The 23,144-nt window shown below is 39.3% G+C and overlaps 1 protein-coding gene across 1 annotated transcript in view; it reads left to right on the top strand.

Moving 5' to 3' along the window:
• Nucleotides 1-3,186: 3,186 nt before the first annotated feature.
• The window catches only part of LOC106881136 (guanine nucleotide-binding protein-like 3 homolog), a 30,950-nt gene continuing 10,992 nt past the window's right edge, over nucleotides 3,187-23,144 (top strand). Inside the window, exons 1-11 of the mRNA XM_014931408.3 lie at nucleotides 3,187-3,232; nucleotides 3,323-3,375; nucleotides 7,749-7,809; nucleotides 10,772-10,854; nucleotides 11,006-11,125; nucleotides 12,804-12,911; nucleotides 16,354-16,489; nucleotides 17,670-17,773; nucleotides 19,595-19,736; nucleotides 20,776-20,863; nucleotides 22,290-22,401. Of these exons, the coding sequence (XP_014786894.2) occupies nucleotides 3,214-3,232; nucleotides 3,323-3,375; nucleotides 7,749-7,809; nucleotides 10,772-10,854; nucleotides 11,006-11,125; nucleotides 12,804-12,911; nucleotides 16,354-16,489; nucleotides 17,670-17,773; nucleotides 19,595-19,736; nucleotides 20,776-20,863; nucleotides 22,290-22,401 (1,026 nt within the window). The 5' untranslated portion in view covers nucleotides 3,187-3,213. The remainder of the gene's footprint in view (nucleotides 3,233-3,322; nucleotides 3,376-7,748; nucleotides 7,810-10,771; nucleotides 10,855-11,005; nucleotides 11,126-12,803; nucleotides 12,912-16,353; nucleotides 16,490-17,669; nucleotides 17,774-19,594; nucleotides 19,737-20,775; nucleotides 20,864-22,289; nucleotides 22,402-23,144) is intronic.

A 23,144-nucleotide genomic window follows, 5' to 3' on the forward strand; every position in this document is an offset into this window, starting at 1 on the left:
TTAGAAGGAACGGTTGGTCTATTACTGGCATTTAGTCACCATTTTTGGAAAAGTTATGTGAACTTTTCACGTTGGGCTGTACAGATCAGAAGGGCTGTATGAACGAATCAACGTCGGTGGTCATCAATTGTAAGGAACGACCGTGCGAACTCAAAAAAAGGAGAAATGGTGACGGATGGAAAAACAGAGGACTCCTTTTATTTAAACGTGTCACACGGTCGAACACAAAAATAATATATCAAATGATGATATACAGAATATGTTATACTACGATAACATATGTGAATTCGTAAATACCAGTAATGAAGACTATAGAAGGCAACCGTATAAGATGAATAACAGAGATATTTATTATGGCGTTAAAGATGTATGTCTGTGTGAGAGTGTGAATGCGACATATAAGAACATAATCAAAGACAGGCCGTCATACAAAGAAAAGTGTGTATGTGAGTTGTTACAGCAGATAGAAAGAGTCAGTAAATAACACGTGAGCAATTATACCAGTTCTTGTGTACACAATAGTATGAGTCTGTATGTGAAAGAAGTGAGTTGGGGCTGTCTGTGGCAGAGCTGATCACTAGTTGTGATGTCGTGGCATCGATGCCGGGCCGTGATTCTTGTTATACAGATGTTCGTCGTTCGTCGTTTGGCAGAGCTTATCACTAGTTGTGTTTTGGCTTCGATGCCAGGGTCTTGAGGACAGACGTTTATCGCAGGCTAAAATCTCTTGTCTGTTTATTATCGTGGTGAAGCTAAGTCACCTAACAGAATCGAAAAGAGAGAGATGTGCCGCGGTGGTTTAGTTTGGTGTACATAGAAAGTCGTGGTGTACATAGAAAGTCGCTGGTGAGGATGATGCTGGTTAGTAGTCGTAGACTCGTGTTGCTGATGTGGCGACGGCGGTGGTCATCGTTGGCTGGACGAAGCTGTTCAAGTGGTCGCTGGCTGATTGTTGCTGCTGCTGTCGTGTGGTACACGGAACAGATCTCAAAGAGAAACTGGACCGAGACAAATTTGGCCGTCGAGTTAAAGCTATTTATAACAAACTATCGGCTCCCGATGGCTTCAGAATTTTACTCTATCACGTGACCTTATTAGGGGCCGTGATTGGTCAGTTTGCGTTCTGGCGGGAACGGTTCGAAGAAGTTGCCGCTTCGAATCTTAATCAGTCACGTGATGACAAGGAATGGGTTCTCTGCTACGCTCGCGTTTGTTTATATTTAAATGAGAAGAATGGCGATAGCAGTTTTGTATCTAGTGACGATAGGTAGTTTCACTACATATATATATATATATATACACACACACAGAAGTGTGTGTACTCTTAATGGTCAAAATCATTTCAATTATTCATCGATCGTTTCGATATTCCCATAGGACCTTAGTGGTTGATACTGCCGATCCCTGGTCTAAATTTTACTCTCTCACTTGTCTTCAAAAATACAGTTCCAACAGGAACAATATTTCTCTGGTTAAAATGCCTTTCGTTTCCGATGGTACTTCTTTACCTTAGGCCCATGAAAACATCTTCAAAAGAGAAATATTTCTTTTTCGCCAATATAACTCCGAATTTCGTCCATCTTCAAATTTAAAGACGGCGAGCTGGCAGAATCGTCACCACGCCAGGTGAAACGCTAAGCGGCATTTCGTCCATCTTCACATTTAAGGGTGGCCAGCTGACAGAATCGTTACCACACCAGGTGAAATGCTTAGAAGCATTTCGTCCGTCTTCACGTTTAAGGGTGGTCAGCTGGCAGAATCGTCACCACTCCAGGTGAAATACTTAGCGGCATTTCGTCCATCTTCACGTTTAATGATGGTGAGCTGGTAGAATCGTTAGCACGCCACGTGAAACGCTTAGCGGCATTTCGTCCATCTTCACGTATAAGGGCGGCGAGCTGGCAAAATTGTTAGCGCACCATGTAAAATGCTTAGCGGTATTTCGTCCGTTTTCACATTTAAGGGTTGCGAGATAGCAGAATCATTAGCACGCCGGACGAAATGTTAAACTGCATTTCGTCTGCCCCCTACGTTCTAAGTTCAGATTCCGCCTATGTCGACTTTGCCGTTCATCCTTTCGGGGTCGATTACATAAGTATCAGTTACGCACTGGCGTCGATGTAATCGACTTAATCCTTTATCTTAATCCTTGTTTGTCCCCTCTGTTTAGCCCCCTGTGGGCAATAAAGAAATAAATATAACTCCGCATTCTACACCTGGAATAACTTTTTTATTTAACCGGATGTAGGCTTGACTGAATTGGTAAGATGTCTACTGTTTAGGTTCGATCCAACAACTTGACGTTTGAGAAGTGTGTGTGTGTTTTATCTTTTTATTTTACTATGCTTTCGCATGAAGCGATGCTTTATCAGTGAAACAGGAGGAGTCGAATGAATAATAGCCATAATTAACAGGTCTGGCCTCGCATTTAGTCACATGTTGTATTGCGTTCGGTCTCATAATTATGTCACCTGACCGTGACTGTGGAATACTCAGCAACTTATGCTTTAATTTAACGCATGTTTATTTCCAGTTGATTGGAGAAATGAATCGGCGTTTAATAAATTTATAGCTGTAAATTTCACCTGCATACGCACAAAAACACACACACGCTCATACATACACACACACACACACGCACTCATACATACATATACACACACCCATGCTCACACACTCACACACACTCACACACCTGCACACACACAGATACACGCATACACAGATACATACATGCACACATACACACATACATACATACATACGTACGTACATACATACGTACATACATACATACATACGTACATACATACATACTTTTCGGACAAAACCCTATGTAACCTTCGTCCTGTCTTTGTCTTTACATGGTTTTGATTGATATTAGCCCTTGTGACCAATAAAATGAATTTATTATTATTATTATTATTATTATTATTATTATTATTATTATTATTATTCAGTAGTTTTATTTTTATAACGTGCTTTCACTTCATTATTATTATTATTATTATTATTATTATTATAGATGAACCTGAAATTTAAAAAAAAAAAAGATTACTAATTCTGTGTTCACACATTATTTGTAATATTAATTTCGATCTCAACCTGTTGCACAATAATAGTTCAAAGTCGAAACAAGTAAGATAACTCTGTATCCAGACTTTACTTGATTACGGTACTTTTTTCACCCTACACCGTCTCCATTACTCCACGATGCCGAGCAATTTTGCGAGTCAGTATTTTGTCGTTTTTTTTAATTAATTTTCTTTATTCTACGAAATATTTTGTGATATTAATTAATTGTAAATATTTTGTGTTTCAGAAAAGCAAAGTAAGCGAATGAAAGCGAGACTTCGCTATAAAATCACTAAAAAGGTAAGAATCGTTGCTCTTCCATCTCTGATCCACGTGTTTTTCAATAATTCTTCTGGCTTTTAATTATTAAAAATAATGATTTGCAGAAATAATCAGTGAAGAATTTATAACATTTTTTTCTCTGTTTTAAAGGTGACTTGTTTATTTTTTATTATTCAAATATATTTGGCAGAATCTCAGTTTTTACGACACTGGAAATATGTTATATTGTTTGGGAGCCACTATATAATCATTCAACCTACTAGAAATAGCAGCCAAAGCTTCCTTAACTTGCACTCTGTCCAAATATTTTTGGAAATACGACATGGTCATGGCTGGAATGTATCTGATCAAGAAATCTCACATCAGCATGAGACAAATAGGAAACCCTTACGCGGTTGTCGACTTGCTAGAAATAGCAACCAAATCTCCTCCTCTATTTTAGACGCCTACTCTCTTGACCTGGGACTAAACCATAATAACAACTTCACTTTAAGTCACGCCACTTCCGTTGATGTTGTTTAACCCTCGGTCTGCCCCCATCCAACACACACCGTTTGTTTGTTCACTTAACGATGATATTGTTTAGCTTTAAGTCAGCATTGATGCCGAAGACCTCATGATCAAAAGAATCCAAGCCACAGCCATCCCGTCTTTTATTTATTTATCAAGGAATAAAATAGTGTACCATGGAGTATATATATTTTAAGCGGTAGGGTATGGTTTGAGGGAGAAATAGCTGCTATTTCTAGTGGCTTTCTTTTGGGGTTTCTTCACTGGCTTGATATAATCAGTTCAGTTTTGTATTTAAGAGATGAGGAATTATGTCCATTATTTACATTTGACGGGTATTTGTCCTCATCAACGTTTCGGCTGATAAACCCTCCAGCCTTCATCAGGTGTCTTGGGGAAATTTCGAACCTCGGTTCTCATTCCTGGACGTATTAATAACACGCACCAAGTATGGATTCAGGACATCCGTATACCGCAAGCCGACCTTCATTGGCAGAAATTCCCACCATCCATACAGTGTAAAGAGAGGGATTGCTCAGTGCCGAAACATCGAGCAAAGAATATAAGCAGTGATCGTGATACCCACCACGAAGAAATGATCAAGCTCAGTAACAATCTATTAAGCAACAACTACCCCAAGAACATACTATCTACTCCAATTATGAAGAAAAGAGAGGATGAAACCAATAAACTGTCCACAGTCTGTCTATCCTGTGTGAAAGACCTCTCCGAAAAGATACAAAAGATATGCGGTCCAAATGACATCAGGACAGTATTCAAAAGTAATACAACACTTTGCAAATATCTCCTTTGGGTAAAGCCACCAATAGAAGAGAATATGACCAAAAATTGCGTGTACTCCATCCCATGCAACTGTGGTAGGTTATACAAAAGCGAAACATGCCCTCTCCCTCAAAATAAGGGTAGAGGAACATCACATTCAACTAAAAACCATTCAAGGCAGTGCCCCAGCTTGGCCACAGTCTAATGGTTGAAACAAGTGGGATTTGAGAGGTCATGTTGTCATTAATTCCATAGTGAGTCCCTTCAATAAAAAAATAAAAAAAGTCACCTTAGTCTTCATTTCTAGCGTTGTTGAGTTGTGGTCAGTCAAAAATAAATATGACCAACATTGAGTTATTTGTAGCTTCAACCCAGGTCAGCTTTGATTGAATGGAGCCACAGTCAGAGGCATTCGTACCTTGACCGTTCTGTCTTTTTGTTCATTAAGGACTACATTATCTAGTGTAGATTACTGTTTTAAGACAGTAAGTGTTATTTAAAGGAGATTCAACTGCCATTTCTAGTAGGTCAAACAACCACAGAATCCCTGGTTTACACAAGAGTAGTGGCTTTGCTGTGTATTTAAAGAAAATAATTCTTCATAGTTCTCAAATCTTTGACAATAATTGTAGCAAAATTGTTTTTATTCCATTCTTTGTACAATATTTCTTTTATAGATCAAAGAATGGAAACTAGGCTTTTGTGAAAGTCATTGTTAAGAGCAGGAACAACCTAGGATGTTCCCCACCCTCCTCGTATAACACTCTGTTCGTAAACAGAGGAGAGAGACCTGTACAGATTGCTAATTTAATACTTAACATTGTGCAACTTTTTGCTTTTGTGTGAAAAGCACCATTCGAGTGTGGACAATGCCAGTGTCGCCTGACTGGCCCTCGTGCTGGTGACAAGTAAAAAGCACCCACTACACTCAGAGTGGTTGGCATTAGGAAGGGCATCCGGTTGTAGAAACCTTGCCAGATCAGACTGGAGCCTGGTGCAACCTCCTGGTTTACCAGTCCTCAGTCAAACCATCCAACCCATGCCAGGATGGAAAGCAGACATTAAACGATGATGATGTGTGCAGTTAGATGTATGACAACTCCTGAATGAATCAAAGCTCCCACATAGATTATCATTATCCAGTCAGCTTCCAATAGAGTGTTTAGCTGACCATTGTACCTAGCAGTGTTACTAGTTATTATATACAGGAGCATTCGTAGTGGAAATTAAAATGTTGAAACTCTATAACAGAATACATTGAAGTATTTCTTTGATGACCCCTTGCAGTTAGGCATCCAATGCTGAGTTCTAAAATGCATTAACCCTTTCATTACCAACCCAGCTGGCACCGGCTCTGGTTCTGAGTACAAATGACTTGTTTTCATAAGTTCTGAATTAAATTCTTCCACCAAACCTTAGTCACAATTTAAGTTTCTAACACTAGTTTAATGATAACCAAGTTATTTTATTAACTTCTTTGTTATATTTAAAATTAATTAAAAGAAACACAGAGCATTTCAACAGAAATACAGTAACAAAAGGGTTAAAGTGGTTCCTTGATGATCCCTTGCAGTTTAGGCATCCAATGCTGAGTTCCAAAGAACTGCAATGGTGAAACATGAAAGAACTAATAATTTAAGCTTGGATTTCTTTCAATTTTCTCACACGTTTTATATATAGGGTGCTGGGAATAAACTGTCGTCTAAATTAGGCAAAAATGAACATAACACTGACGTCTCGTTTTAACAGATATATTTACCAAAATTACATAAAAATAGTTTGAAATACTAAAGAGTAAATTTATTCAATAAAATCACCATTGACTTCAAAAACAGCCTCCAGACAACTTCAAATCACCTGCAACTCTTCTGGAGGGTCTCCTTGTTTAAGTTGGGGAATGCTGCCATAATCATTGCCTTTAGTTCATCTTTGGTGTTACAAGGAGTTTTGTTGGTCTCTCACTCAACTGTGCCCCTCACGTAATAATCAAGGGGGTTGCACTCTGGGGAGTTAGGTGGCCAGATGTTAGGGGTGATGTGGTCGCATAAATTATCTCACAGCCATGACTGGATTCTCCTACTTGTGTGGCATGGTGCAGAGTCCTGTTGCCAGACATAGGGTCTTCCAGCAGCCACCATTTTGACCCGGTGTAGCACTACCTCCTCCAGGCATTTGTTGTAGGCTTCCGTGTTGAGTCTGAGATGAATGAAGGTACAACATCACCATCACTGGTGATCACTCCAAACACTATGATGTTGACTGGATGTTTGATTTTTATCACTCTTGGTACATGTCCTCAGATTCATACCCAAACACTCTGAAATGTTTGCACTGGAGTTTTTGGCACGAATGCCAAGCAATACGGCATGTCGTTTCCAAATTTCTAGCAGAGTGAATTGCATCATGGTGCTGTTTTTCTCACAGACGGTGCCCGACTGACCCTACTGTACTGTGCAGTCAACAAAATCAAAAACAAATGATGCACATGTGCAAAATTAAAAATATAAAATGGCGACAATTTACCCATTACACCCTGTATGTGTGTATATATATATAATATATATATATATATATATATATATATATATATATATATATATATATATATATATATATATATATATATATATATATATATATATATATATATACATATATATATATATACACAATATCTAACTAAAAAGCATCATTTGAGCATGGTTGTTGCCAGTGCCGTCTGACTGGCTCCCGTGCCAGCAGCACATAAACAACACCATTTGAGTGTGGTCGTTGCCAGTGCTGCCTGACTGGCTCCCATGCCGATGGCACGTAAAAAAGCACCATTCAAGCGTGGTCGATGCCAGTGGAACATAAAAAGCACCCATTACACTCTTGGAGTGGTTGGTGTTAAGAAGGGTATCCAGCTGTGGAAACTTCACCAGATCAAATTGGAGCTTGGTACAGCCTTCTGGCTTGCCAGCCCTCAGTCAAACCATCCAACCCATGCCAGCATGGAAAGCGGATGTTAAACAGCAATGATGAGGATGATATATATATTAAAATGTATCTTTTGTGTAAATTTCTTATGATTAGTTTTTGTTATTTGTTTTTTTAAGGTCAAAGAACACAAACGAAAGATAAAGAAAGAGGCCAAAAAGAATCCAGTAAAACACAGAAGTAAGTTTCATTTAATTAATGGAACTAATTAATATTTGCCAATTGTTTCCATTTGTTACTTATTGTTTCTCAGTTAATAATTCTTTTAATATGTGTGAAAGGTGGGACATATTAATTAGTTAATAACTTTATATGGGACATTAATTAATGAGATTGTTAGTTTATAACACAAGTAACCACTTTGTACGTGGCTTAGTGGTTAGGCAGGTTTGGAAAGTGATTCCTTGCAGATAATTGGGTAAAATCAACTTTCTTCTGCCATGAAGAACAAAAGTGGGGAAGGGGGAGCATGTTTGATTCTTTTCTCTTTTTTTTTTTTCATTTTTTTTCTTCCCCTGCCAGAATGGGTTGGACAAAGACTTGAAACAGAATCCTGTGGCAGGGCACCCTTCCTGTCACCAACAATTGTTTTGTTTTTGAAAGTGTAGAACAACAGGATGTGTTGTCTACAAGGAAAATCATCACTGTTTTATTTCACTCAGTTTATTTCGCTCAGGTGGTGGTGACATGTGAAGATAGAAAATGAAAACAGCCATTCTTAGACACACGCAAATCTGTGTATATATTCTAGGTACAGGTACACAACTATGTGGTCGTAGCGAGCAGCAAGCAATTCGTAAAAGGCAGTAATGTTGCCTGAACAAGTATAATTCTTGGTTTCCCGTTGGTTAAAATTACTGCCCATATTTGAATTCTAAACTTTCATCAGAGAGAATTCTTCCACGAAATACGGTTCTTAGAATTCAGGTATGAGCAGTTATAAAAACCCTGATTTTTGGGAAATTAATCAGTGATCATTGGTTGTAAATTGACTCCACGACACTCACCCCTTTGAGATATTGGCTATTTTTATGCCATCTATTACTTAAATCCAACAAGATTTATTTGAATTGTTGTATAAACTCTGATAGTTAGGAATTAGGTAGTAATAAATTTATGTTGTAACTCTCTACGACAAATTCCAAATGTACTGTAAATATTAAATGTATATAAATGTTAATGAAATTTACTTCTGCAGTTATGAAACTGTTTTTTATAGCCGTGAAATAGAACACAAACTTATCTTCAACATACATGCACATTCAACATTTCTGTTAAGCGTCTTGATAGGAATTTTAACAATGTTTCGTGGTCTGCTACCACAACAGCTCCTTTATAGGATCCAGTTAGCTCAAGACATCATCAACATACATGCACATTCAACATTTCTGTTAAGCGTCTTGATATATATATATATATATATATATATATATATATTTCACTATGGTGTTTGTGTAGCTTGATTTGAGATTTATGTATAGTGATAATACTTGTAATACTTGTAATTAAGTTATAAGTGATGGGTTTATCAATATAGATTCCTACTCAAGAAATGAAATATATTTATTATCTCTTCCAAATAGAAACTGTACAAATAAGATAAGACACCATTATAAAAGTAGTGGTACCCAATCAGCCATTATAACAATCCCATCATTATATACTTATCAAGTTTATTTTGCAACCACTTGGTCTTGGGTTCAGTTCCTTTCTGCAACACTTAGAGCATTGTCTATTACTGTCTCAGGTCGACCAACGTCTTATGAATTTAATAGCTGGAGACTGTATGGAAGCCCATTGTGTGTTAGTGGAGGGCGAGGTGGTTGAAAGTTGTCATTTCAACTCCTCCCATGAAATCATCTGAACAAAAACAATGTTGTTTCTAGTGAGCATTATTGTCCAGAGAGCTATTTTTCCTCTCAAGGTAGTGAAATAAAACTAATTAATCTCTTTAATTCATTACTAAATAGATCTTTAATAAATACTGTTCCCAGTTTCCAACTTATTACTTGAGATATTAAATTCTATTAAAGTTGAAAATCGAAGACAGAAAACATCATCATCATCGTTTAACGTCCGCTTTCCATGCTAGCATGGGTTGGACGATTTGACTGAGGACTGGTGAAACCGGATGGCAACACCAGGCTCCAGTCTAATTTGGCAGAGTTTCTACAGCTGGATGCCCTTCCTAACGCCAACCACTCAGAGAGTGTAGTGGGTGCTTTTACATGTCACCCGCACGAAAACGGCCACGCTCGAAATGGTGTCTTTTATGTGCCACCCGCACAAGCCAGTCCAGGGGCACTGGCAACGATCTCGCTCGAAAATCCTACGGGAGCCAGTCAGGCGGTACTGGCAACGGCCACGCTCAAAATGGTGCATCTCATGTGCCACCCGCACAAGAACCAGTCCAGGGGCACTGGCAACGATCTTACTTGGCTTGCTGGGTCTTCTCACGCACAGCACATTTCCAAAGGTCTCGGTCAGTAGGCATCGCCTCAGTGAGGCCCAATGTACGAAGGTCTTGCCTCACCACCTCAGCCCAGGTTTTCCTGGGCCTACCTCTTCCACGGGTTCCCTCAACTGTTAGGGTGTGGCACTTTTTCACGCAGCTATCCTCATCCATTCTCACCACATGTCCATACCAGCGCAATCGTCTCTCTTGCACACCACAACTGATGCTTCTAATGTTCAGCTTTTCTCTCAAGATACTTACACTCTGACGGGTATTCACATTCATCTGGCAATGAAACCCAAAAAGTAAAAATACTTTGTGCAAACAGGAACCTCTCTCTAGAATGAGGCTAAACTTTGTTTCTCATACAGAAGAGTGCTTAGTTCCAATTCTCAGCTGCAAACAACAGCAACAAAAACACTTTTTGGAAAATGTAATGAAATTAAAAGAGAAATAGTTAAGAGGGTCTAAGAAGAAGGTTCCAGGTATTGGCATTTTAGGTGGGTCTTACTGGGAAATTAAATAAACAAAACAGACACAGTAGCTTGGTGTAGTCTTCTACCTGGCCGGCTCCTGTCAAACCATCCGACCCATGTCAGCATGGAAGGTGGACGTTAAATGATGATGATGATAACCTGGCCGCATATTGTTGAAATTGTCAAAATGTATATTTCTCTTATATTTCAGAGAAAAAGAAAGATATAGGAATTCCTAACAGTCTGCCTTTCAAAGAAACGGTTCTGAAACAAGCTGTGGAATGGAGGGAACAGGTACGTTTGATTAATTTTGTCAGTAATCTACACTCACAATTGTAATTTTGTGGTTCTCTCATGGAGATGTTGTGATTTGATGTGATGACATATATTCTTTGCGAAGAAGTTGTCAGCATTATTTTGACCATTTGTTGTGACTATTTACCAGATGCGAGTTGCCAAAGAAGAGAAAAGACAGGCGGAACGAGAACAACTTGTAAATAAAGCAAGAAATCTTCCAGAAATTTCTGCCAAAGTCAAGCAGAATCCACAAGAAGTAGTTTACAGGGTAAGTTGAATATTTATGTAAATTTTATGCCATGTTAGACGATTCATACTTCATTTCTTTCATTAATCGAAATAAAAGTCATGTTGAGAATTACACAAATACAATTCATTTTCTTTCCTAATTTCCTTACGAAACCGTTCTTGTATGTCTGGAAACAAATATCTACAGGTGTGGGTGTGTCCCACTAGTTTACTTCTCAATCATGAGATGCTGGGTTCACTCCACTGCTGTGTGGCTTTTTAGCCCTTTAGCATTTAAACCGACCATATCAAGCCAAAATATTCTACCTGTTTCATGTTCTAACTGGCCAGATCTGGCCTCTTTAGCTTACCCTACAAAACAGTCACATCTTTGAAATCTCAAAGCTACGAGATATTTCATGGTTGATTCAAAAACAGTGTCAACAGATAAGTATTACAGTTCTATATTTAAGAGATCAGGAATTATGTACATTATTTACATTTGACGAATATTTGTCCTCATCTTGTTTGTTGTCAATACGTTTCGGCTGATGTACCCTCCAGCCTTCATCAGGTGTCTTGGGGAAATTTTAAAAAAATACCTTAGGAATGAGAACCCAGGTTTGAAATTTCTCCAAGACACCTGATGAAGGCTGGAGGGTATATCAGCCGAAATGTTGCATTTAAAAACAAACAAGATGAGGACAAATATCCATCAAGTGTAAATTAGCATTACTTTGGGCAGAATAATCTGGATGTTGAAGGCTTCTTCTAAAATTAGGTTGAGAGTACCTGAACATGGGCCCAGCAAATGAACTGAATCCAGAATGGAAAAGGCCATTCTAATGACACACAGTGTCAGGCCAATTATGTAAAGGGTAGACGTTTGCCTATGGAATATTCAACCACTTTGATCTACAATTGAGTGTATTAAGTATTTATGTCCATAGATTGAACAACACTGACTGCTGAAATCAAATGACAGGAGAGAAGGGCTTGACAAAATCAATCTCGTCCTCCACCGACATTGCCATGCAGCCAATGCCATCGACTCCTCTACACAAGAATTGGTCTACAGAGTCATCAGCAGCATCACCATAAAGGAATAAGGGAAGCAAAGAAGAAACTGAATTCTTGGATGCATGATAAAGCCAATGACGAGGCCAACCTCACCGCAACTATGCAAGGAATTACTGATTCTGTGCTGGGTGGGGACTGGCATGCCAAAGAAGAGACCCAACGTTTCGTCTGTAAAAGACAACTGGAAGAGATTGGGGTAGGATTTGCTCTCTAGCATCATGACACCCTCACCAGCAGGGTCTACCCAAAATCAGACCCATGGGTTGGAGGGTGGTCGCCTGAGTGGTGCAGAGGCATCATCAACCACAAGTTGTAGGGAGTCACCAACAAACGGTGGATGCAGCGATGCATTGTTACAGCACATGCGTGCCCCCCCCCCCATATGTACTACTACTATTGATTATGTAATCTTTTAGGGTTCTGTTCATGGAATTGTTTATTGTAAGAATCTACTTGTGACATTCAAACAGGAATTGCTTTGTGCAAGACCTGGTGCTTCTGGAAGTTCCTCCCTGGTTAACAGACACATATGAAGCCAAAACAATTCCTGCTGGATTGCAACTTGCCAGGTTTGACTGAAGACTTCTTGTTGTTTGTGAATTCCTCAACACTGCATACATCTTCTTTACTGTTTTCAGCCGCAAGGTCTGTCTGAAGTCTACAAAATTTTAGCAGATCGTGAATATAAAGAGCCAAAAAGATCTGTTGAAAATTCTTTGAAATGTTACTATAAAGAATTCAAGAAGGTAAGTCTTTAATTATCATGCCGTCATCATCATCATCATCAAACATCCACCTTCCATGCTGGCATGGATTTGATGGTTTGACTGGGGGGCTGGCAAGCAGTGGGGCTGTTTCAAGCTAAAATGTCTGTTCTGGCATGGTTTTTACAGCTGGATGCCCTTCCCAATGCCAACCACTGTATAATGTGGACTGATGGCTTTTTCATACCACCACTTACAGAGGTGTGGTGAGTTTTTTTTCCCATGGTACCAACATTAGTGAGGTTGCCATGGAATTTGCCAGACAGAAAAAGAACAGATAAGGAGGCGAAAGAGAAGAAAGGCTCTGACTATTTAGGGAAAAGCTTCTCATTAATGGTTTCCAGAGCTTCTTTTCTGTTGGAAACTAGTCTCTCCCTGGATACTTCCATTGTAAGCTCATCATAACATTACATAACAGCCTCTTCATCATTTTACATTCACTTTGCAGGCCTGGCTGAGTGGTAATAAACTTGCTTCCCAACCACATCGTCCTGGGTTCAATCCCACTGTACAGCACCTTAGGGAAGTGTCTTCTATAGCCTAGTGCTGACCAAAGCCTTGACAGAAACTGAAAGAAGCCTGTTGTGTATATTTATATCTATAATTATTTGTGTGTTGGTTTGTTTACATTCCCATAACTGAGCAGTTTGGCAAAACAGACCAATAGAATAAGTACCAGGCTTGAAAAAAAGAGTGCTGGGGGTTGGCTTGTTCCACTTAAAATTCTTCAAGATGGTGCCCCAGCATGGCCGCAGTCTAATGACTGAAACAAGTAAAAGCTAAAAGCTAGCCTTGGCTGCACAAGTCAGTTCTTGCATTGCTGCCTTCCTTCAGGGCTGGAGGACCTTGTCTCTTGTACTATCTTCCATATTTAGCATGGCCACCCCCCACCCCCCCTTCAATGCCTCTCTTATTACCAACCATTTCATGAGAGCGAATGCATTGACGACGTTCTGTTGTGCTTCAGACATGTCGTGTCCCCAGCAACTCTCTCTCTCTCCTCTTATCCCGCATCAGTCGTGGATCACTGATTAGATGCTGACTTACTTGACATCAGATATCTTAATCTCTCCCTCTCTTATTCTTTTACTCCTTTATTTATTTCAGTCATAAGACTGCGGTCATGCTGGGGCACTACCCTGTAGCGTTTAGTGGGGCAAATTAACCTCTGTATTTATTTTTTAAGTCTGGTACTTATTCTGTCAGCTTCTTTTGTTGAACCACTACGTTCCAGGGACATAAACACACCAACACTGGTTGTCAAGCAGTGGAGAGTAGGGGGGACAGACGCACACACACACAATGGGCTTCTTTCAGTTTCCGTCTACCAAATCCACTCACAAGGATTTGGTCAGCCCAAGGCTATAGTAGAAGACATTTGCCAAAGGTGCCATGCAGTGGGACTGAACCCAGAGCCACGTAGTTGGGAAGCAAACTTACTACTACTACTACTACTACTACTACTACTACACAACCACTCCAGCACCAGGCTTCCATGCTTTGACAGGAGCTGGCCAACCACTTTACAGTGTGGACTGGATGCTTTTTAAGTGGCACCTGCACTGACAGGGTCACCAAGTAACCTGCAAGACAAAATCTCTTTTGAAAGGGGAAGGGGCATTGGAGGAGGAGATCTTGTTTTTTGATGATGAAAGATTACAGTGAGACAGAGAGACAGAAACAGGTGTCTCGCTGTAGAAGATGTATAAAGTTACCCAGCCGGGAGAGTGGGGAGAGAGAGATCAGGAATGAGGACAGAAACAAGTGTGCTGTCGCAGAGGAGATACATGGTTACCCAACCTGAGGTAAGTGCAGGAGAAGGAGAGAGAGAGATAGTGGGAGACAGCAGGATAGAGAAGGTGGCAAAGTGCCAGGCAAACTCACAGGGGACAAGTATCAGAATATAGATGAGAATATATATTTATTTTTGCTGTTGTTTTTCTTCTGGTTTCTACCACACCTCTGTTTTTACTTCTTGCTCTACATTTGTATGAAACCCTTTGTGAATCTCTGAAGAGGCCTAGCGGTTCGGGCATGTAACCCCATTTCAAAATGTCATCCGATAATCACTCCGGCAAGAAATATTCGGATAGAATGGGGCTTGCTAAAACTAGGCCGAAACAGCTGTAAGATTAAACTTCTGTTCATCCTCTAATTCCTTATGTACTTTGTACTTCTATATGTAAACCAGGTTGGCAAAATAACATAGTCTGCCATAGACACCTGTGCTTTGGTTCTTTCTTTTTTTGTCATTTTTGCTATGAATTCAACGGGATACATTGTCTGCAAGTAGTTGGGTTCAGCATATTATCCTCCATTTTCTAATTGTTATATTTATGTAGGTTTCAGCATGTGCATGCACATGTGTATTTGCCTCCTGCTCCAAAGCATACTGCTGTCTCCCAAACAGGCTGAATGTCCAGTCAGCCACACCAAATCATCTCATTTCACTCCTACTTTGCCTCCATTCGGTTGCTCTTTAATACAAGAGGGTTGCCTCAGTCTTGGCAGAGTGAGATGGTGATAGAGAAGAGCTAGGATGATTGGGAGTGAAGGGGTGGTAAAAGAGAGATAAAATGAGAAAGAGGGTATGATGGTAGGAGGCTGAGTGAATCATATATTTCTGAATTGGTCAATTAGACAATGATACCCTCCTATGTGAGGGGTCACTACATCACCTGTTCTCTTCACTACAAGAATCTTTGTTGGTTTGGCATCACACAACCCCAACATCCTTTTATCATTAAAATAATCAAGAAACAAATATCTTCTGGCTGTTGTACCTGATAAATTTAATATGGAATGATCAGGCTCTGTAACCCAGATTTGAGGATCAACGAAAATGGTTGAGTGACCCCCCCCCCCCCCCACCTACCAACAGCTACCAGTTCCATATACAATATGTAGATACTTTCTTTTTAATGCCTGCTCCTTTCTGTTGACTATCACCAGAGTGATACGTCTGTAAAGTTGAACACTAGAAAGTATTAAGACATGTTGCATTAAACAAACTCAACATTAATATAAAGAATGGATAGTTTTTAGGTTTAAATCTAGTTAACCCTTTCGTTGACATATTTATTTTGAAATATGTTGCTTTTCGTCATCATTTAATGTCCGTTTTCCATGCTGGCATCAGCTGGACAGTTTGACAGGAGCTGTACCATGTACTACCGACTATTTTGGCATGGTTTCTACAGTTGGATGCTCTTCCTAATGCCAACCACTTTACAGGTTGTACTGGGTGCTTTTTATGTGGCACCAGCACCATTAGAAGATATTTTAAACTATTTACTGTTCTATTTCTAAATTATGATGTGACATTTTCAAAACACAAACAGGTTATCATGTGGCATTTCATTGAATAATTATGTTTGCTTAATTTTCATAATAAATATTTTTCTGAAACTTTCTTTTTAAAAAGGTGATTGACCAAGCTGATGTAATTCTGGAAGTTTTAGATGCTCGCGACCCACTTGGTACCCGCTGTAAAGAAGTTGAAGAAGCCGTCATCAGTTCTGGTCTCAACAAAAAGATTGTTTTAGTTCTTAACAAAATTGGTAAGTGGGGCTGCTTGAATACATTGCTCATCATATTTCTAATGACAGACACTTCCTATATGTTTCAATTAATTTAGGAAAATAACAACTTAAGCTAAGATTTGGGTTATAACTGCAAGATGCTTAAATATAATTATGATGGAAGGGGTTAATTTAAATAACCTATTTGTACTTTGAGGATACACCCTATCGCCACCATCTCTTTCCTTTATTTCCAGCTGAAGTGGCTATGTGAATCCTCTACAATAAGACACTTGTTCCTGTCTCACTGTCACACTTTAAGCCCTTCAACACCTAGCGTAAAGTCGCCTTCCTCAATAGCTTCACTGTCTTGTCAGTTCCTGTCAAACTCGCCAACCCACACCTTTGTGGAGCATGGACATTAAGCTATGATGATGATGACGATGAATTTTCAACCAGAGGTCTCGGCTGGTTTTGCGTCAAACAAGTGAAATTGTTTGTCTTTTTGTTGTGTCCAAAGAGGAAAATTTAATAGTTCTGTTGGTCAAAAGAACTTTTTGTATTGTGTTAAACAAGCTGGGAAACTCATTCTACCACACATAAGAAAGTTTTTGGAGACTGTTGTAGCAATATTTGAATTTAAGGAGAATCATATATTTCTGAATTGGTCAATTAGACAATGATACCCTCCTATGTGAGGGGTCACTACATCACCTGTTCTCTTCACTACAAGAATCTTTGTTGGTTTGGCATCACACAACCCCAACATCCTTTTATCATTAAAATAATCAAGAAACAAATATCTTCTGGCTGTTGTACCTGATAAATTTAATATGGAATGATCAGGCTCTGTAACCCAGATTTGAGGATCAACGAAAATGGTTGAGGGACCAACTGATGAGTATTTTTGTGGTGTCCCCTGATTCAACAAGATTTGAACTCAGCCGTACATATTAACAAAATATTTTACATTTATTACTCCTGCTGACAGTGGCAAAGCTGATTATGTTTTTCGCTAGGTTGCCTGGGCTATTTGACTGTCAAGTACAAGGCTTGTTTGCCCTATCAAATTCACCATCCATACGACCATTCATGATGTCTAGCCAATCTTAGCTGCAGTGATCACTTTATGTGGAGTTCCATAGAATTCTGTAGAAACTCTGCTGGTATTGAAACAGTCCTGTTTAAACTGGAATTGGTGTAAATCTTTTACTTGCAGATCTTGTTCCACGTGTAAATATCGAAGCTTGGTTAAAATATCTGAAAAACGAATTCCCTACTGTTCCCTTTAAATCTTCTGTACAGAAACAAAAATCAAAGTTGGTAAGATCCTTTCCTTGATTTCTTTTTGAAAATAATTTATAAGCAACCTCATTACTCTTGGTTTTATTTTTTTATAAAGAGGATCTTTTTCTTGATTTTTTCAGTTTCTACAGAATGTTTCATTTACTTGGCTCGTCATGCTTATTTTGGAGAAAATATTAAGAAACATGTCATTTATCTGTTTTGTTTTTTTCTCTTTTTTCTGACAGCTATATGTCCTTATATGGAGCTTTTTTATCTGTGAACTAACAAATACTAAGATTGTGTGCCTTAATCCTTTCGTTACTGCATTTATTCTGAGACGCTCTGTGTTTCTTTCAATTACTTTGAAATATAGCATAGAATTTAGTAGTAAAATAACTTAGTTATCATTCAGCTTAGTGTTAGGAACATAAATTGTGACTAAGGTTTGGTGGAAGATTTTAATTCAAAACTTATGAAAACAAGACATTTGTACTCAGAGCCAGAGACAGTTTGAGCCGGGTGGGTATCAAAAGGGTTAAACATTTATATTGATGATATTAAAATACAAATAACTTTTTAAACTATTTCAAAGATGGCCTTATCTAGATGACTTCAGCTCATTTGATTTTTGATCTGTTTACTGTGCTTTGAAGTTCTCTGCTGATAAATGTCTTCTTTTTTTTTTTTTTTTCTTCTTCTTTGTTCTGAACCTTTCTTACAAGGCGCCACTTGTTCCTCATTTGAATTCATTGTCCTTGTGAAGGATACAATGGACCTGGCAGTTATTGTTGAGGCCACAGGTGGCACATAAGATGCACCATTTTGAGCGTGGCCGTTGCCAGTACCGCCTGACTGGCCTTCGTAGGATTTTCGAGCGAGATCGTTGCCAGTGCCCCTGGACTGGCTTGTGTGGGTGGCACATAAAAGACACCATTTCGAGCGTGGTCGTTGCCAGTATCGTCTGACTGGCCTTCGTGCAGGTGACACGTAAAAGCACCTACTACACTCTCTGAGTGGTTGGCGTTAGGAAGGGCATCCAGCTGTAGAAACTCTGCCAAATTTAGATTGGAGCCTGGTGTTGCCATCCGGTTTCACCAGTCCTCAGTCAAATCATCCAACCCATGCTAGCATGGAAAGCGGACGTTAAACGATGATGATGATGATGATCTAGACATTGTTCATAATACATCTTACAGTTGTGTATTGCCTTCAGCAATGGACATATTCCAAGCTTCTTTGTCATGGGTTGAAAATTTTGTCTTTTTTTATTTACTTTGACTTTGCTTTCTACTCTTAGGATCTAATTAGTGACAGAGACTTAGTTCAAAGACTCCTAAATCATTTCACCACACACTTTGCAGCTTTCAAAGTCTTTCACCTAGAAACATGTATGTATGTATGTATGTATGTATATATATATATATATATATATATATATATATATATATATATATACACGTCTTTGTGTCTGTGTTTGTCCACCTCCACTGCTTGACAGCTGGTATTGGTGTGTTTATGTCCCCGTAACCTAGTAGCTCAGCAAAAGAGACTGTTGGAGGAAGTATCAGGCCTAAAAAGAATTAAAAGCACTGGAGTCAATTCATTCAACAAAGATTCTCCGAGGCAGTGCCCCAGCATGGCCACAATCTAAAGACTGAAATGAATAAAAGATAAAAACTTGCTTTTGACCAAATTTTAATTTCTTATGATTCAGGAAATTCACGTTTTTAAGTGAAGGAATTTTTTTGATTCTGATTTTGTGGTCAAGTAGAGGAGGAGGAGGGGATGGTGTTTTGTGCCCTAAAACCAAAATTGAAGACAGCTTTGGTTGGTATATGAATCTTGTTTTCTATGTAGGGCCATGTAAAGAAATATTCCATGTGGAAAGGATTGGAGAACAAGACGTCCAATTGTCTTGGAGCTGATCTCTTGATGAAGCTGCTTGCTAATTATTGCCGCAGTGAAGGTCTAAAAGTAGCCATCAGAGTTGGTGTTGTAGGTAAGTAATTTATTAATTGCAACTAAGATCTCATTAATCATCATCATCATCATCATCCCGTACTGGTGCCTCATGAAATGCACCCAGTACACACTGCAAAGTGGTTGGCATTAGGAAGGACATCCAGTTGTAGAAACCATGCCAAAACAGACAAATGGCATTGTCTGGGCAGCTGTCTGGCTTTTCAGCTCCTGTTGAACCATCCAACCCATGCCAGCATGGAAAACAGATATCAAAGGTTGACCATCATCAATAGCAACCAAATAGAAATTATTGATTTCTCTTCAAGTGAACCTCTACGTGGTCAGCTGGCTTGCTTGACATATCAGCCAAGTCTACTTTAAATCATACTTTGAGGAAAGAACACATCAAACAATGTAGTCCAAGACATACATATCATAGTTGTATATATATATACACATTGATTTGGCAATATGTGGTACTTGAAGACCCATCAAGCCAAGTGAAATCATAGTTGTGACCAATGCTGGTGGCACGTAAAGTGTTGGGCCTTACGGAGGCAAAGTGGCCGATGCTAGTGGAACATAAGAAGCTGCTTTCAAATGTTAGGCCTCACAGAAGCAATGACGAATGACCAAGACCCTTGGCATTATGTCGTGCTTGAGAAGAAGACCCATCAAGTGAAATGACGATTGTAGCAGATACTGGTGGCACTTAAGAGCATCCATTACACTCTCGGAGTGGTTGGCATTGGGAAGGGCATCCAGCCGTAGAAACTATGCCAAATTAAACTGCAGCCTTCCAGCCTTGCCAGCCCTGGTCAAACCGTCCAACCCATGCCAGCATGGACAATGGGCGTTAAATGATGATGATGATGACAACTTATAAAAGCCGTTGTATTATACACATTTTCTGGTTTCATAAAAATGCTTAACTGAAAGGAATTCCCTGTTTTTATGCAATATTTGTCATAAATTCTTGTTGTATTTTCAATAAAAGAGTGTTTTTATATCTCAAAATTGCTGTTTTATTTTGCAAAGTCTCTTCCACAAACCGTTTCTGTTTCCATTGTACCCAGGTCTACCCAACACTGGTAAAAGCAGTATTATTAACAGCCTTAAACGAAATCGGGCATGCAGAGTTGGTGATGTCCCTGGAATTACAAAGTAAGGAACCTGTTTTGGTTTTTGTTAGCATTCATCATGGAATGTTTCTTGTTGGGAAAATTGTGTCTTCTGCCTTTTGTGTGGCAATTAATCACTCGATTCTCTAAGAATTGGGGTCTGTTATTTGTCTGGCTGAAGTTGAGATTTGTTGGATAAACATTACGCAACCCTTTAGCATTTAAACTGGTTCAAATATCAACTAGCTCAAATATTCTACCTGTTTTATGTTCAACTTGGCCAGATCCAACCTCTCAAACCTACCCTACAATGTCAGTCTAAAAGCAAAGCAATGTAACTAAATGAACCTTACGGAGTAATCTGAATTCTTAAGGGTCAAAGAAGATAATCTTGTCAGCAGCTTCAGTTATATCCCATCGTATGGCATATTGGCACAGGGACCAGTATGTTTTCAATGGCTTCAGTTTCTAAGTAGGACTTGATGGGTCAGTAGTTTTTTTGTTTTTTTTTAATATTTACTTTTTCAATTGTTCTAAATCCACTCTGATCTACTGCTTCCACTTCACAGTTACTGTTGGTAATAAATTAATAAACCCAGCCACCCAGTCCTTCTTCCCCCACCCACTTTGTATCTTGAGGGTCCACCCAGACACCTCATCTCCACCATTTTTTATCTCTGCTCAATCGCTCTGACCCCTTCTTCCAAAATATGAGTAACCATGTAGCTTTTCTACAACAGAAGAACCCGTTTTGTTCTGGGCTCCTTCTCTCATTCTTCTCCTAGCATCAAGCCTCCTCTCTTGAAGTTTGTAGTCTAGCAAACTGCATGGCAGCCTCACTTGTGCTGGCAGCACACAAAACACACTCAATACATGCTGTACAATGGCTGACTTTAATTGGTTCTCTGTCAGTTACAATGACAAGCATCCCCGTTGATCCGATCAACCAAACATCCTGCTTGTGGAATTAACGTACAAGTGGCTGAGCACTCCACAGACACGTTTACCTTAATGTAGTTCTCAAGATTTAGAATGACATAGAATATGACAATGTTGTCCCTCCCCCCCCTGAATTACAGGTACAATTTATTTTTACCAGCTTAGTGGACTGGAGCATCGTAAAACAAAGTATCTTGCTCAAGGACACAATCCATTAGCAGGTATTGAACTCATGACATCACGATCATAAGTCAAATACCCTAACCACTTAGCTACATGCTTTTGGCTGACATTAGGAAAGGCATCCATCTACAGAAACGATGCCATGACTGACAATGGAGCAGGATGTTGTCCTTGGGGTCACTGGATCCTGTCGCAGTTGATAGTAGATCAGCCTTGCCCTTCATTTAGTCTCTGTTGATATTAAGTTTGACCCGTTTTTCATAGTTTGCCTATAATTGTAGCTTTACTGAATTCCTGCAATTCTTGCTCTGTGTTTGAATTATTTGTTTTTTGGGTTTTTTCCACAGATCAATGCAAGTAATAAGCTTAACAAAGAATATCAAACTCTTGGATAGTCCTGGTGTTGTCATGTCCGATAATCCCTCGGGTACTTCTCTGATCCTGAAAAACTGTGTCAAGGTATGTTGATCTTTTATTCAACTCTGAAGTGTCTTTCGTTATTTTCTTTTTTTTTTTTCATATTTTGTGTTTACCGTTGTTGCAGATACAATGCTTGCCTCTCAACCACACACTTTAGTTGTCATTAGTGTTATTTCAATTGATTGATGTCATTAGTTGAACAAGATCTTTGACCTTTGTGAGTTTAAGAAGGCTTATCTGCTAATCCAAGTCCTTAGATCAATGTGTGTTCCAGAAATGGAGAATTTTGACAAAATAATTTTGTGATGACTGGTGTTGCCATCCGGTTTCACCAGTCCTCAGTCAAATCGTCCAACCCATGCTAGCATGGAAAGCGGACGTTAAACGATGATGATGATGATGATGATGAATGTTGTGTGATATTTCCCTATTCAAGAACCCATCCATTTTTAGCAATGCTTTACCATTTGTACAGCAAAACACCTATATTTGTCCCCTGTATACCTTAAATCTCTCAAAAGGCACAAAGCCACACCCACTCAATTCTGCTTCCCCTCCTGCCAGTCAGAGGTGGGGGGGTTCCTTGCCTTGCAACGTGATCCTGTTGGGGGTGGTGCCACATAGAAAGCATCCAGTACACTCTGAAAAATGGTTGGCATTAGAAAGGGCACCCAGCTGTAGAAATCATGCCAAAACAGACAATCGGAGCCTAGTGCAGCTCTGTGGCTGGCCAACTTCTATCAAATTGTCCTACCTTTGCCAGGGGGGGGGGGGGGGTAATG

This window comes from Octopus bimaculoides, chromosome 1 (genome assembly GCF_046866305.1).
Source record: "Octopus bimaculoides isolate indiv1 chromosome 1, ASM4686630v1, whole genome shotgun sequence".
NCBI classification, from domain to species: domain Eukaryota; kingdom Metazoa; phylum Mollusca; class Cephalopoda; order Octopoda; family Octopodidae; genus Octopus; species Octopus bimaculoides.